The 12,939-nt window shown below is 40.6% G+C and overlaps 2 protein-coding genes across 2 annotated transcripts in view; both read left to right on the forward strand.

Annotated features, from left to right (window-relative positions):
• The window catches only part of LOC131257717 (putative disease resistance protein At1g50180), a 103,918-nt gene that overhangs the window by 44,274 nt on the left and 46,705 nt on the right, over positions 1-12,939 (forward strand). The gene's annotated exons all lie outside the window — the stretch shown is intronic.
• LOC131257603 (putative disease resistance RPP13-like protein 3) overlaps positions 11,178-12,939 on the forward strand; it is a 125,021-nt gene continuing 123,259 nt past the window's right edge. The window contains exon 1 of the mRNA XM_058258385.1: positions 11,178-11,917. Within this exon, the coding sequence (XP_058114368.1) occupies positions 11,219-11,917 (699 nt within the window). The 5' untranslated portion in view covers positions 11,178-11,218. The remainder of the gene's footprint in view (positions 11,918-12,939) is intronic.

The following is a 12,939-nucleotide window of genomic DNA, read 5'->3' on the forward strand; positions in this document are numbered from 1 at the left end:
AATTAGAAGCCCGATATGAAGATTTTCAGGGCCTAAATGCTTCGGCAGTTCGGCAGGCGGGCCCACCGTGATGTACTGTTCATCCACGCCGTTCATCCCTTCTATCAGATTATTTTAAGGTATTTATATAAAAATGCGTCAGATCCAACGGTCAAGTGGATCACAACAAATAATAAGCTAGGGTTGCAATAAATAATCAAGGTGGGCCCGCCCACAGAAATGGCCGTTCGTGGCCAGAGACTTAAAGTGACCTGAGAAAGTGGATGAAAAACATGGATAAACAGACACATCAAGGTGGACCTGCCCACGGAAGTGCCCGTTCGTGGCGAGACGGGCGGGGGTAGGATGCAATCCGCGTCCAAATGCTTCACTGTGAGGAGTGCCGATCAGTAACAGGTAATGGCACCATAGCTCAGCTGTGCAGCACCATGTTTACTACCTCCATGAAATTTTTGTAAGGCATCCGCACCGTGAAAATTGTGGGCCCCACTCTCTAAATGATCAGCTCTCTAAATGGGCCACATATCTATCTTGAGAAGACCATCGGTTGTCCAATGATTCCAACGGTTTGGTCCATCTGACCAGTGGACTGTCCGGATTTTTGTGTGACATGATCTTCATGGTGGGGCCTACTGTTTAAATGATGATTGTGAGAAATCCGGGAAACGGATTGGCTACTCCCCCTCCCACCATCCCCTTGGCTGGTGGCCGGTGCTTGTGGGCCCCACTATGATGTATGTTTTTCATCCATTCCGTTCATCCATTTTTAAAGATCATTTTAGTTCTTTATTCCAAAAATGAGAAATATATAATCTTAGGTGGACCACACCACATGAAAACAATAGTGATTGAATATCCACCATTAAAATCCTCCTAAGGCCCACTGTACTGTTTATTTGATATCCAATCTGTTGATTAGGTCATACAGGCCCATACGAAGGAAAAAAAAAATCAGCTTGATTCAAAGCTTTTATGGCCCCCAAATGTTTTTAATAGTCGCTTATTCAACATTGTTTCTTATAATGTGGTTCACTTGATATTGGGATATACCTCATTTTTGGTCTTAAATTGTAAAATGATCTGTAAAAATAGATGGTCAGCCTGGTTGAAACACTGCCATCATGGTGGGGCCCAGAGCACCGACCACAGCCATTGGCTGGTGTGCAGGGCGCGGATTGCGTCCTACTAATCCATCCATCCGGGCAACGCTCTGTGGGGCCCACCGATGTACAAGTGTTTTATCCACGCCGTTTAACACTTTTTCAGATAATTTTAACATGTGAACCAAAAATGAGACAGATCCCAGGCTTGAGTGGACCACAAAGTGTTGATAAGAAAATGACGGAAAAGCCCTTCCTACATGGGCAGATCCAACCTCGAACCTTCCTGTCAAGCAGGGATAATTTCGTCATTGCACTGGTCATGGCCCACCCTTCCCGCAGCTCGTTCCTGAAATCATGGCCACTTACGTCATTTTCGAGTTTTCGAGGACAAACCTGAGCATTCTCGTAATTTGATCTCGTCCACCATCCCGACTCCGAGAGGAAAGATACGTGCCGAGCATTGTACCACAAGTGCTTGGACGGCTCTCCTGATCTACACGTGGCATCTACTCTAAATCGAGACCTTCCAAAAAGTGGGACCTAGTGTATTTTAGTAATATCCACACCCAAAAAGGATGTGGATTGCCTGCAGAAAGTCATCAAGGATATCACAGGTGATCCGACTCTGTGGGGTCTTATCTGCGTGGTCCACCCGTTTTTCCGGCTCATTTCAGGCCATGAACCAACAAATGACCCAGATCCAAAGCTTAAATGGACTACACCACAGGAACACAGGGGTAATGAAATAACTACCGTTGAAAACTTCTTGGGTTGAAAACTTCTCAAGGCCACAGGAAGTTTTCGATCAAGCTGATATTTGTATTTTCCCTTCATCCAGGTTTGCCAAGGCCACCTCGACTCAATTTGACTCAATGCACACCCCTACCTAAAATGAACTGGAAAAACGATGGACGGTGTGGACGAAAAATAATACATCACGTTGGGTCCCACAGAGTCAGGTCACAAGGGATATCTCTAATGAGCAAATAACACTGATGTCTAATTAAAAAGAATTCATTTTGGATCGCTTAGATATCCTGATCGGAAGGTTGAGCTTATATGTCCAGTATAATTTCTAGTAAATGATGCATGTAACCTGGATCCGAGTATTTGGACGGTTCAAAGTTGAGATCTCCACCGCATATATGCCGTAATTTTGGTACAATATCTAGTAATATTTGCCGGTCGGGGTTTTGATATGGTTCAGTTCCACAGTACCACTGTATGGTACAGTTGCAGGATTTTTCCCCGGTCATATTAAATTATGATGTAAACCGTTCATGCTCTGAATTGGGTGGTGAACCCAGTAACACCTAGCTACGTGGTATTGGATGCTGTGGGGCCCACCGTGATGTATGTATTTTATATCCACGTCGGCTATCCATTTTTAGCTCATTTTAGGGCTTCAGCCCATAAATGAAGCTGATCCCAAACTCAAGCGGACCAAACCATAGTAAATAGTGGGATCCACGGTTGAAACCTTCACAAAGACCTGGATGAAGGGACAGACCTAGATGAAGGGAAAAGAAAGGCCCGTCTGAGATTTTGATTAGCTTTTGATTTCGGGCTCATGCTCTAAATGAGTGGATCAGTGTGGACAAAACACATACATCATGGTGGGCCCCACAGCGCCCTACATCACCTAACTGGTGTTGAAGGTGTGATACGGGATGAAGGTGAATTTTTTGTTCATATTCAATTCAAGATTCATTGGTCAAAATGATCAATGAAGCATGGTTATAAGGATAGAGCTTCTATGTGGCAATGATGAGAATATGAATGGTTCACATTACTCATTGGCAACATATTGACTAGTGAAATTATATTTATGTTAGTTATGATTATACAAAAAGCACTTCAAGTATATTGAAGATGTTTTCATTTAACTCTTATTTATCATGTAACGCCTTTTTATGACTTTTCAGGAATGGACAGAGATATGATACAATAGAACCATTGCTTTGATAATTAGTTAGTTATTGGAAACATAACAATGAATTATCTAGAGACCTCAATTTATTCCGAACTTTAATCTATATATGGGCCATTCATGTAGTCCCAACCATCAGTACTATCTAAATTAATGGACTTGATGTATTGCATCAGCGTAGATTTCTTTTATACCAAAAGCATAGGACTTTTATACCAAAAGCATAGGACGCCACGATTATATTTGCGTTTGTTATGAGTTCAAATTCTTGATTAAAAAAAACTTGCACATTTAGTGGCCACGTGATATAATCACTTTTATTTTTTGATTTAAATTTACAAAACTTTTAGTTTTTTCATATGTAGTTATAAGAAACTCCCAGCACTGTTGTGATTTCCCGTCTGAATTGGTATTGGTATGATGTCATGGGACTTCATGATTATTTTACCACGGGAAGACAAAAAGCAGCTGCACCATGTGAGTACAAGGCGCGCCATATAAAAACGAGCTACTTTTCCATTGAGCCGACTGCCTTGTTAGCTATGGACTGTAAACTGCCTCCATTTAAACTATTTCTCAACCTGTGAAACTGTTTCATGCACATTAGGCAGCCCCATACAATAACGGATGCTTAAAAGATTCTGTTAACCACCCAAAAGTCCATCTTACCCTTAGTTGATCGTCCATATTAACGTTTGACTTTGTACTTTTCCATATTATAGAACTTCTCTCTACCATTGTTATAGTCGTTTCATCGACTGCATGAATGTCGGAAGCGGATTGGCTGGTGTACCTCACATCACACCAGCCACATACCTGTTGTATTTATGTTATCAGGTTTTGTGGGTCTGATCACGAGGTATGTGTTATATCCAAACCATCCATCCATTTGACGAGCTCATATTAAGGCTTGAAATGAAAAACAATACGGATCTAACTATTAAGTGTACCAAACTGCAAGCAGTAGTGAGGGATTAAACGTCTACCATTGAAACCCTTTTTGGGGCCATAGAAGTTTTGGATTAATATGAAATTTGTTTCTCATCCTCATTCAGGTCTTTGTGACCTTATGAATTGATTAGATGAAAATAAACATTACGGTGGGCCCTGTAAATTTTTTAACGGTGAAAATTATTTTCTCCGCTTCTATTTGTGGTGTGGTCAAGATGATCTCTGTATATGATTCATTTTTTAGATAATATGCTAAAATGATTTTTAAAAATAGATAAGCAGTGTAGATATAATAAATACATCACTATGAGGCTCATGTAACTTTGATCTCCTTTGAGCCGTTCGTACAACTTGGAGCTTGAGGAGCGTGAGTGCGCATCTTCGCATGACACGTGCCTACATCAGCTATATAGCTGCTGTGTGATACACCAGCCGATCTGCTTCCATGAATGTCAATCACTTGAGCATTGGAAATTACTTATTTTTTAGAACAATATCTAGAGTGATCTCATCATATGGATGAACAGTTTAGATATGATAAATACATCATCCTGGAGTCATGTCACTTTGATCTCCTTTGAACCGTTCGCACAACTTAGAGCTTAGGGAGTGTGTCATAGCTCACTTCGCACGAGACTTCTCCATGCTAGCTAGGTTACTAATGCGTGGTACATTAGCCCATCCGCTCCATGGGGCCATAATAAGTTTATTATAAATCCACTCTGACCATTTGCTCAGTACGCAATCCGAGTCCCCCACGAATGAGGTAGGCCTGAATCTCAAATCAGAATGATTGCTGTTGAGGTATCTTTTTAGATCTTAAAAAGGTGGGCTACATCATCCATTGACCACCCATTGACCAGTGAAACTATATTTATGTTAGCTATGATTACGCAGAAAGCACTATAAGTATATTAAAGATGTTTTCATCGAACTCTTATTTCCCATATAACGCTTTTTTATTGGCTTTTCTATAAATGGTCAGAAATATAGTACAATAGAATCGTTGACTATTTTGATAATTAATTAGTCATAGGAAAGATAACACTGAATTATCAAGAGACAACAATTTATTAGGAACTTTAATGGACTTGGTGTACGGTATTAACATAGATTTCTTTTATACCAAAAGTGTATTTGCGTTTGTCATGAGTTCAAATTCTTGATTAAAAAAGAAAACCTTGTACATTTAGTAGCCACATGGCATAATCACTTTTATTTTTTGATTTAAATCTCCATACGAAACTTTTGGTTTTTTAATCTGTAGTTATTAGAAACTCCCTGTACAGATGTGATTTCCGGTCTGAATTGGTATTGGCATGATGTCATGAGACTTCATGATTATTTTACCACTGGAAGAGAAAAGGCATTTGCGACATGTGAGTCCAAGATGCGTCATATAAAACAAGCTATATTTCCATTGAGCCGACTGACTTTTATTAACTATGGACCGTAAACCACCTGCATTGAAACTATTTCTCAACCTGGCAAACTAGCAACCTCTTACAATAACGGATACTTAAAAGATTCAACTGTTAACTACCCAAAAGTCCGTCTTACCATAGTTGACTGTAGATATTAATGTTTGACCTTGAACTTTTCCAAATTACAGAATTTCCCTCCACTAACGTTTTAGTCATTTTATCGATTGCATGAATGTCGTTGCACGAGGACACATGAGGATCATTGTCCCACTATTATTTATGATGTGGTTCACTTGATCCTTGAAAATTACTCATCTTTTATAACAATATCTAAAATGATCTCGTCATATGGATGAACAGTTTAGATATGATAAATACATCATTGTGAGGTTCCTTTGAACTGTTCGTACAACTGGGACCTCAAGGAGCGTCAGCGCTCACTTCGCACGACAGTTCCCATGCCGGCTAGGTTACTGGTGTGTGGTACACTAGCCCATCCGCTTCGATACATGGGGTCACTATCTGTCTATTTGTTTTTGCAGTTCATTTTAAAGAACCGACCCACGGATGAGGCAGACCTGAAGCTTAAGTACGCCGCACGATAGAAAAAAAGTGATAGTGAACGATTGCTGTTGAGATATCTTGGGACATCGCGACGCTCATTTACAGCTCCTGATCTTTTTCATTTATGGGTTCATGTCCTAAAATGAGCCGGAAGAAAAGATGAACTTGGTGGATTTCCAAAAACCATCAATCGTGGCCTCACGCACAGTCAGAGTGGGGTTGGCACCACTATCAACGTCACAGGCTAGGTGGACATTTAAGTCCGGCTTGTAACCATTGCTTAACTTAGGTGGAGCCCACCATGATTTTTGTGACAAATCCACTCCGTCTGTTTTATCATCTCATTTTGTGGCATGGGCTGAAAATTTCTTCTGATCTAATTCTCAAGTGGGCCAAACGAACATGAAAAAGTGGAAATTAAATGCTCGCCCTTGAAACATTCATGGAGCCACGTGATACTTTAAAAAAATCTAATCGTCCATCTATTTTCCACGTGATACTTTAAAAAAATCTAATCGTCCATCTATTTTTTCCAGATCCTTTTATAACATGAACCAAAAAACGAAATCAATTCCAAGCTCCAGTGGACTATATGACGGGAAAGAGTGAGATGGAAAGGCCACTGTTTGAAACATCTTCTAGCCATCGTGGCACCACTTTTAGCTTTAGATCTGCCTTAGTTTTATACTCCTACGGTAAAATGAGTTGAGAAAACAGATGGACGGGGTGGATTTCTAACAACATAAAAGTGGGCCCCCCGTATGGTCAGGGGTTAGGTTTACACGCGTCCTACCCCGCACGTGTCCAGTTGGGAACCAGCAGCAGCTTTGAATGGCCATCGTAATGTATGGGTCATATCCACACCGTCCATCCATTTTTTCGTATCATTTTAGGGTAGAAGCCCAAAATTGAGGATGATAAAAGGCTCAAGTGGACCACACCGCAGGAAGCAGCGGTGATAATGACTATCACTGTTGAAACTTTTCTAAGGCCCACCATGATGTTTATTTGACATGAAACCGTTCCCAGCTGGAGACCTGCAGCAGTAGGACGCAATCGGCGTCCGTTTGCATAGCAGTTAAACCAATCAGCCATAGCCAGTGTTTGGCAGACATTAGGTACAGGGGATGGCAGTGTTTTTTTTTTTGTCGGCTTATTAGTACACACCAACTGTCCGTGCATGCACTGTTAGCCACCCTACTAGGGATCGATACCAAGACCTCAAGTGTTGAAACGAGGTATATCCGCTCAGTCTCCAGTTGAGCTATGGATCAGGGTGTTTTCCATGAGATGAGAGTTGCTCGATCATTGGTGGGCCATAATAATGTTTGTTAATCCAATCCGTTCATCTGTTTTTCCAACTCAATTTAGGGTGTGGGACAAAAAATGAGGCTAATTTTGAGCACAAGTGGGCCAAATGAACATGAAGCATTCAGAATTGAATGTCCGCTGTTGAAATATTTTAGGGCCATAGGATGTTCGTGAGAAATCTACCCTGTCCATCCGTTTTTCCATATCATTTTATGGACTGGATCCAAAAATGAGGCCAATAACAAGATCCGGCGAGCAAATTCACAAGAAACAGTGGGGAATGAGAACCACCGTTTAAAATTCCTGGGGCCATTTGGGGCTCACTTTGGGGCTCACTTTGTGTTTTGAATCTAGTTCATTTTTTGAATCCAAAACTAAAGTGAGCGGGAAAAACATTTGAATGGCTTAGATTTCTCAGAAACAATATAGTATGCCCCACATACGGTCAGGAATTAGGGTAGCACAGATGTGAATTAGGGTTGAAAGTCCAGTGGGTTGGTGCACAACCCTAGCCCAACCCGGTGCACCAACCCAAGGATCTTATACATCAACCCTAACCCAAGCCAACTCAACCTCAGGTTAGAAATTTTCAACCCAAGCCCAATCTAAGCAGGCTTGGTCGGGTTGGTGGGATTGATACATGCTAATATTTTTGTTATTAAATTAGTCTATTATATTTTCCATCTACGTCTTTTTTTTTTTTTTGGGTACCTATAATTTTATTAATTATATATGTAGTTTTTTATTATCATAAATAACTTCATTTTTCCTAAACATACAAGTTAAAATATATGACAACTATTCCTTTAAAAGTTGTATTGTGTAGCACCCAATCTATTTGGGAGAGAAATCTGGTATATCTTATTAGCTTGAGCCATCAAAAATGATGTGGACCAATAAAACCCAACGGCAATGAAATTTCTTGTGCCTTCAACACAGACAATCCACACTTAACTATAATGTATAACTTATATATCGATCGCGCTCAGCTTGGGTTAGCAACTCAAGACCTTAACTCTAGCCCGACCTAAGTTTTATCGGGTTGGTGTTTGTACAGCCTAAGCCCGAGATCAAACTCGATACATCGTGCCTGAGCCTAACCCAATGTCAACTCGGTCAAGGGTTGTTAATCCACTGTAACGAAGGGAGATTGCAAGTGTGGTAAAGCAAGGGTAGTTTTGTCAATTTCAAAATACAATGTACCATTGGTGTAGGTAAATAATAGCGAGCGGTTTAATGTCTAATGGCATAAACTATGGGCAGGTTTTCAGAAATATTTTAAAATAGGAATTTTTCGTACATCCCCTAAAAGTTAAGCGGCCACGAGTAAAATTCCCTAAAAACAAAAAAGAAAAAGAAAAAGCTAATGAATGTCCATGAATGGAGGACACGTCGCCCCTCGAAGCAAAAAAGAATAAAGCTAATGAGAGCGGAGGACGCGTCACCCCTTCGCGGATTAAGTGTTCTCTCGTGTAACATGTTATAAGATATTTCCTTGACCATGGGGCCCACCTTGATGCATGTTTTGTATATCCATGCCGTCCATCAATTTTCTTCAGATCATTTTATAGGAAAATACTAGAAATGAAGTAGATCGAAGTCTAAAGACCATACCATAAAAAACAATGGTCATTAAACAACCGTCATTAAAAACTTATTAGGATGCACTGTACTGTTTGTTTTCCATCCAACATTTAGATTAAGTCACACGAATTTGGACAAAAGCAGTACATATATGTTACCCAAAACATTCATATTCCCCAATGGATTTTTTTAATTATGGACAATCAATCACTAATCTTTTATATTTTGTGGTCCATCTAAGATTTGGATCTAACTAATTTTTTGATTCAGTACATAAAATGTAAACGGAATGGATAAAATACATACATTATGGTGTGGCCAAAGATCTTAATCAGTTCTGCCTACAAACGGTGCTCATGGTTCACTGAGGGAAAAAAAAACATGAAGGACGAAAAGACCTAACAAAGAGAAAAGGCACTGTCTTCTCCCCTTTAACTCGGTCGTAAAGAAAACGCGTGGAAAGATCCAAAACGCGTATGCCTTTGCACCGACTCGGTGCAAAAGCATTTTGGGCCAAAACCTTTGGCAGCCGATTAGGTTTTACCCCACCTTGATGAATGGGGTTTATATTCATATTGTCCATCCACTTTCTCCTATCATTATTTCGCGATGGGAAAAATTAAGCAAATATAAATAACGGTTGGATCATATCACCGGAGAAAAAAAAAACGTAAGTTACCGTGTGAAGGACGCGGATTTAGCGGGAAGTTTATGCGCAATGATGTTGGGTGGGGCCCACTGCAATGTATGTGAGAAATTCATTCCGTCCATTCATTTTGTCAGCTCATTTTAGGACGTGAGACCAAAAATGAAGTAGATACAAAACTCAAGTGGGTCACACAAGAGGGAAAATTAGGAAAAGAAATTCCCACCGTTGAAACCTTCTTGGGCTCCATCTTAATGTTTACATGCTATTCAACCCGTTTATAAGGCCATTTCAAATGGGATGAAGTGAAAACACCAAAAATATAGCTTGATACATAACTTTTATGGCTATAAGAATGCTTCAACGGTGCTTACTGAATTCCCACTATTTCCTCTCGTGTGGCTTACTTGAGTGTTAGATACACCTATTTTTTAGTCAAAGGTCCTAAAATGAGTTCTCAAAACAGATGAACAGAGTGGATTTTACAAAAACATCTCGATGGGCCCCACCAGCATCCTTGCACAGGAACTTTTGCGAAAGGTGGAAATCCGCGTCCCGGTTAGAAGCTTTCTATAGACTCAAAAGATTTTCAACACTGGGTAAAGGGTTCGAAGTAACCATAGGTGGTGAAATTCAGAATGCGCGTGGGTTTGTGTGCGCGTGAAAAAATAAAGCTTTCTACGTATCACAAAAGTTTTGTATCAAGCTGATGTTTGTATTTTATCTCCATCCAGATATGGTTAACGGTACCAATGGGTTGGATGGAAAAAAACATTACAGATCTGCTTATTATAAAACCCAAAAAGTTTATAATGGTGGGCATTCAGTCATCCCCGTTTATTATGGTGTTGTCCACATGAGATTTTGATCTTATTAAATTTCTAGACCATGAGTTAAAATGAGCTGGAAAAATGGACGGAGAGAATGGATATACGACGCATCATCAAGGTGAGCCCCACAGTCAGATCCCGGCTGCCACTTAATCCACTCTCAAAACTTTGCAGTAGGGTTTCATTTTATAAACGTGGGCGCATCATTCATGTATCTTATCCACGCGGTCCATCTGTTATTCTTCAGTGACATTTTAAGAGTACGAACTCAAAATCGAAGCATATCCAAGGCTAGAAGTAGACCACAACAGCATAAACAGTGGGAATTAAATGTGTACCATTGAAAACTTTCCTGGTGTTATAGAAATTTTCAATCCAACTGATATTTGTTTTATCCCTTCATCCATATCTCCGTAGCCCATCGAACATAGCTGTGGACCCTGGGAAGGTTTCAACGGTGGATGGTCATTATCCCTGCTGTTTCCTCTGATATGGTCCACTTGAACTATGGATATGCTTCAATTTTAGGGTCATGATCTAAAATAAGCTGATAAAACGGATGGATATGGCGTGGATAATACATATACATCACGCGTGGACTTAGAGATTACTCAGGCAAATTCTAGCCCTTGATCCGGTGGTTTAATCTCCAATCAACAGCAAAAATTCATGCTCTCGCATCTACAATCATTGATGACATTGAGGGAATTAAGCCAGCATCTTTTACTCTCCAAAATTTCACATGTGCGTGACTGTGGAGGATCGAGGATCATCGTCAGTAAAGTCCACAGTGAAGAGACCTGCAACTTGAAGTGAAGAAAAACAAAGCTTTTATCTGAATTTCTTTCCAGTGAGAGAAAAAAGAGTGAGGAAAGATGTCCATTGTCGAGTCCATTGTCAAGCTCCTTCTCCAAAAACTCGCTGACCCAATCCTTCAAGAAGCCATTTTCTTATATGGCGTTGGTGATCAAGTCGAATGGCTAGAGGCGGAATTTAAGCGGATGCAATGCTTCTTGGAAGACGCAGACGCCAAACAAGAAGGAGATAGAAGAGTAAAGGGCTGGGTGGGGGATGTGAGAGATGTTGCATATGATGCTGAGGACGTCATCGACACCATTCTCTTCAAGGTAGCAAACTTGAGGCGAACTGGCATTAAAAGGTACGCTTGCATCTTCAATGAATTGAAACCTCGCCATGAGGTGGGATCGAAGATCGAGCGAATAAAGGCTAAAATCCGTGCGATCTCTGAAAGTAGATCGACGTATGGAATTGAAAATATAGGCCAAGGAGCAGGAACGAGCTCTTCCGGTCTAAGCCTCCAAGAATGGAGGCTCACTTCTCCTCTTTCTCAAGAAACAGATTTTGTTGGCTTTGAGAAGGAATTGGAGATGTTGGTGGCCCAGTTAACAGAGGGAGAGCTGCGACGTTGTGTTGTTTCTGTAGTAGGAATGGGTGGTCTCGGTAAGACCACTCTTACTAAGAAACTTTATAACGCTAATACTGTTAAGAAACATTTCCATACTCATGCATGGATTTCTGTATCACAAGAGTATTCTGCGAGAGATCTTTTGCGGGTCTTTGTAAGACGTTGGAGGGTGGTATCTGACAAAGCAGCGGAGAAATTGAACAGCGTTTCATCAATGTTGTCCATCTATTTTTAGAGATCATTTTATGATATGAGACCAAAAATGAAGCATATCCTAATCTCAAATGGACCACATTACAGTAAACACCGTTGAACGAGCATTAACCATTAAAAATCTTTTGGGCGCCATAAAAGTTTTGGATCAAGCTGATCTTTGTTTTTTCTCCTTTCATCTGGGCCTGTATGACCTAATCAATAGATTGGATGTCAAATAAACAGTACAGTGGGCCTTAGTAGGATTTTAATGGTGGATATCCAATCATTATTGTTTTCCTGTGGTGTGGTACACATGAGATTTATATCCCTCTCATTTTTGGTATAAAGATCTAAAATGATCTTTAAAAATGGATGAACAGAATGGATGAAACAAATACATCATGGTGGACCCACATAGCACAGACCATCAGCCATCGAGCTGGTGGCAGGGGAGTAGCCAATCCGTTTCCAAACCGATGTATATCCAGGTTGAGCTAGCGAGACTAGCTACTAAAGTGACGTAACCTAGTTATATGAGCCCCAACATTGTGTTTGTTTTGTATCCATACCCTCCATCCATTTCGAGGGATCATTTTAAGGCATGAGACCTAGAATGAGTAATATCCAAAGCTGGAGTAGGCTCTACCACCGAAAATAATGGAGAGAGTGACGCCCACCGTTAAAAACTTCTAAGGGCTACAAAAGTTTTAGATCAAGCTGATATTTGTGTTTTTCCTTCTTTCATGCCCGTGTTAACTTCTAAACAGGTTGGATCTCAAGTAAACATCACGGTGGACCTTAGAAAGGTTTCAACAGTGGGCATCACTCTCCCCCGCACTACAAGAAAATATCCTTTACCGGCGGTCAAAACTGCCGGTAAAAACCCAGAAACCGCCGGCAAATCCTTTGCCCGCGGTTAGCTAACAGCCGGCAAAGCCTCGGTCGGTAAAGGCTTTACCGGCGGTCTAGACCTTT

This window comes from Magnolia sinica, chromosome 10 (genome assembly GCF_029962835.1).
Source record: "Magnolia sinica isolate HGM2019 chromosome 10, MsV1, whole genome shotgun sequence".
Taxonomy (NCBI): Eukaryota; Viridiplantae; Streptophyta; class Magnoliopsida; order Magnoliales; family Magnoliaceae; genus Magnolia; species Magnolia sinica.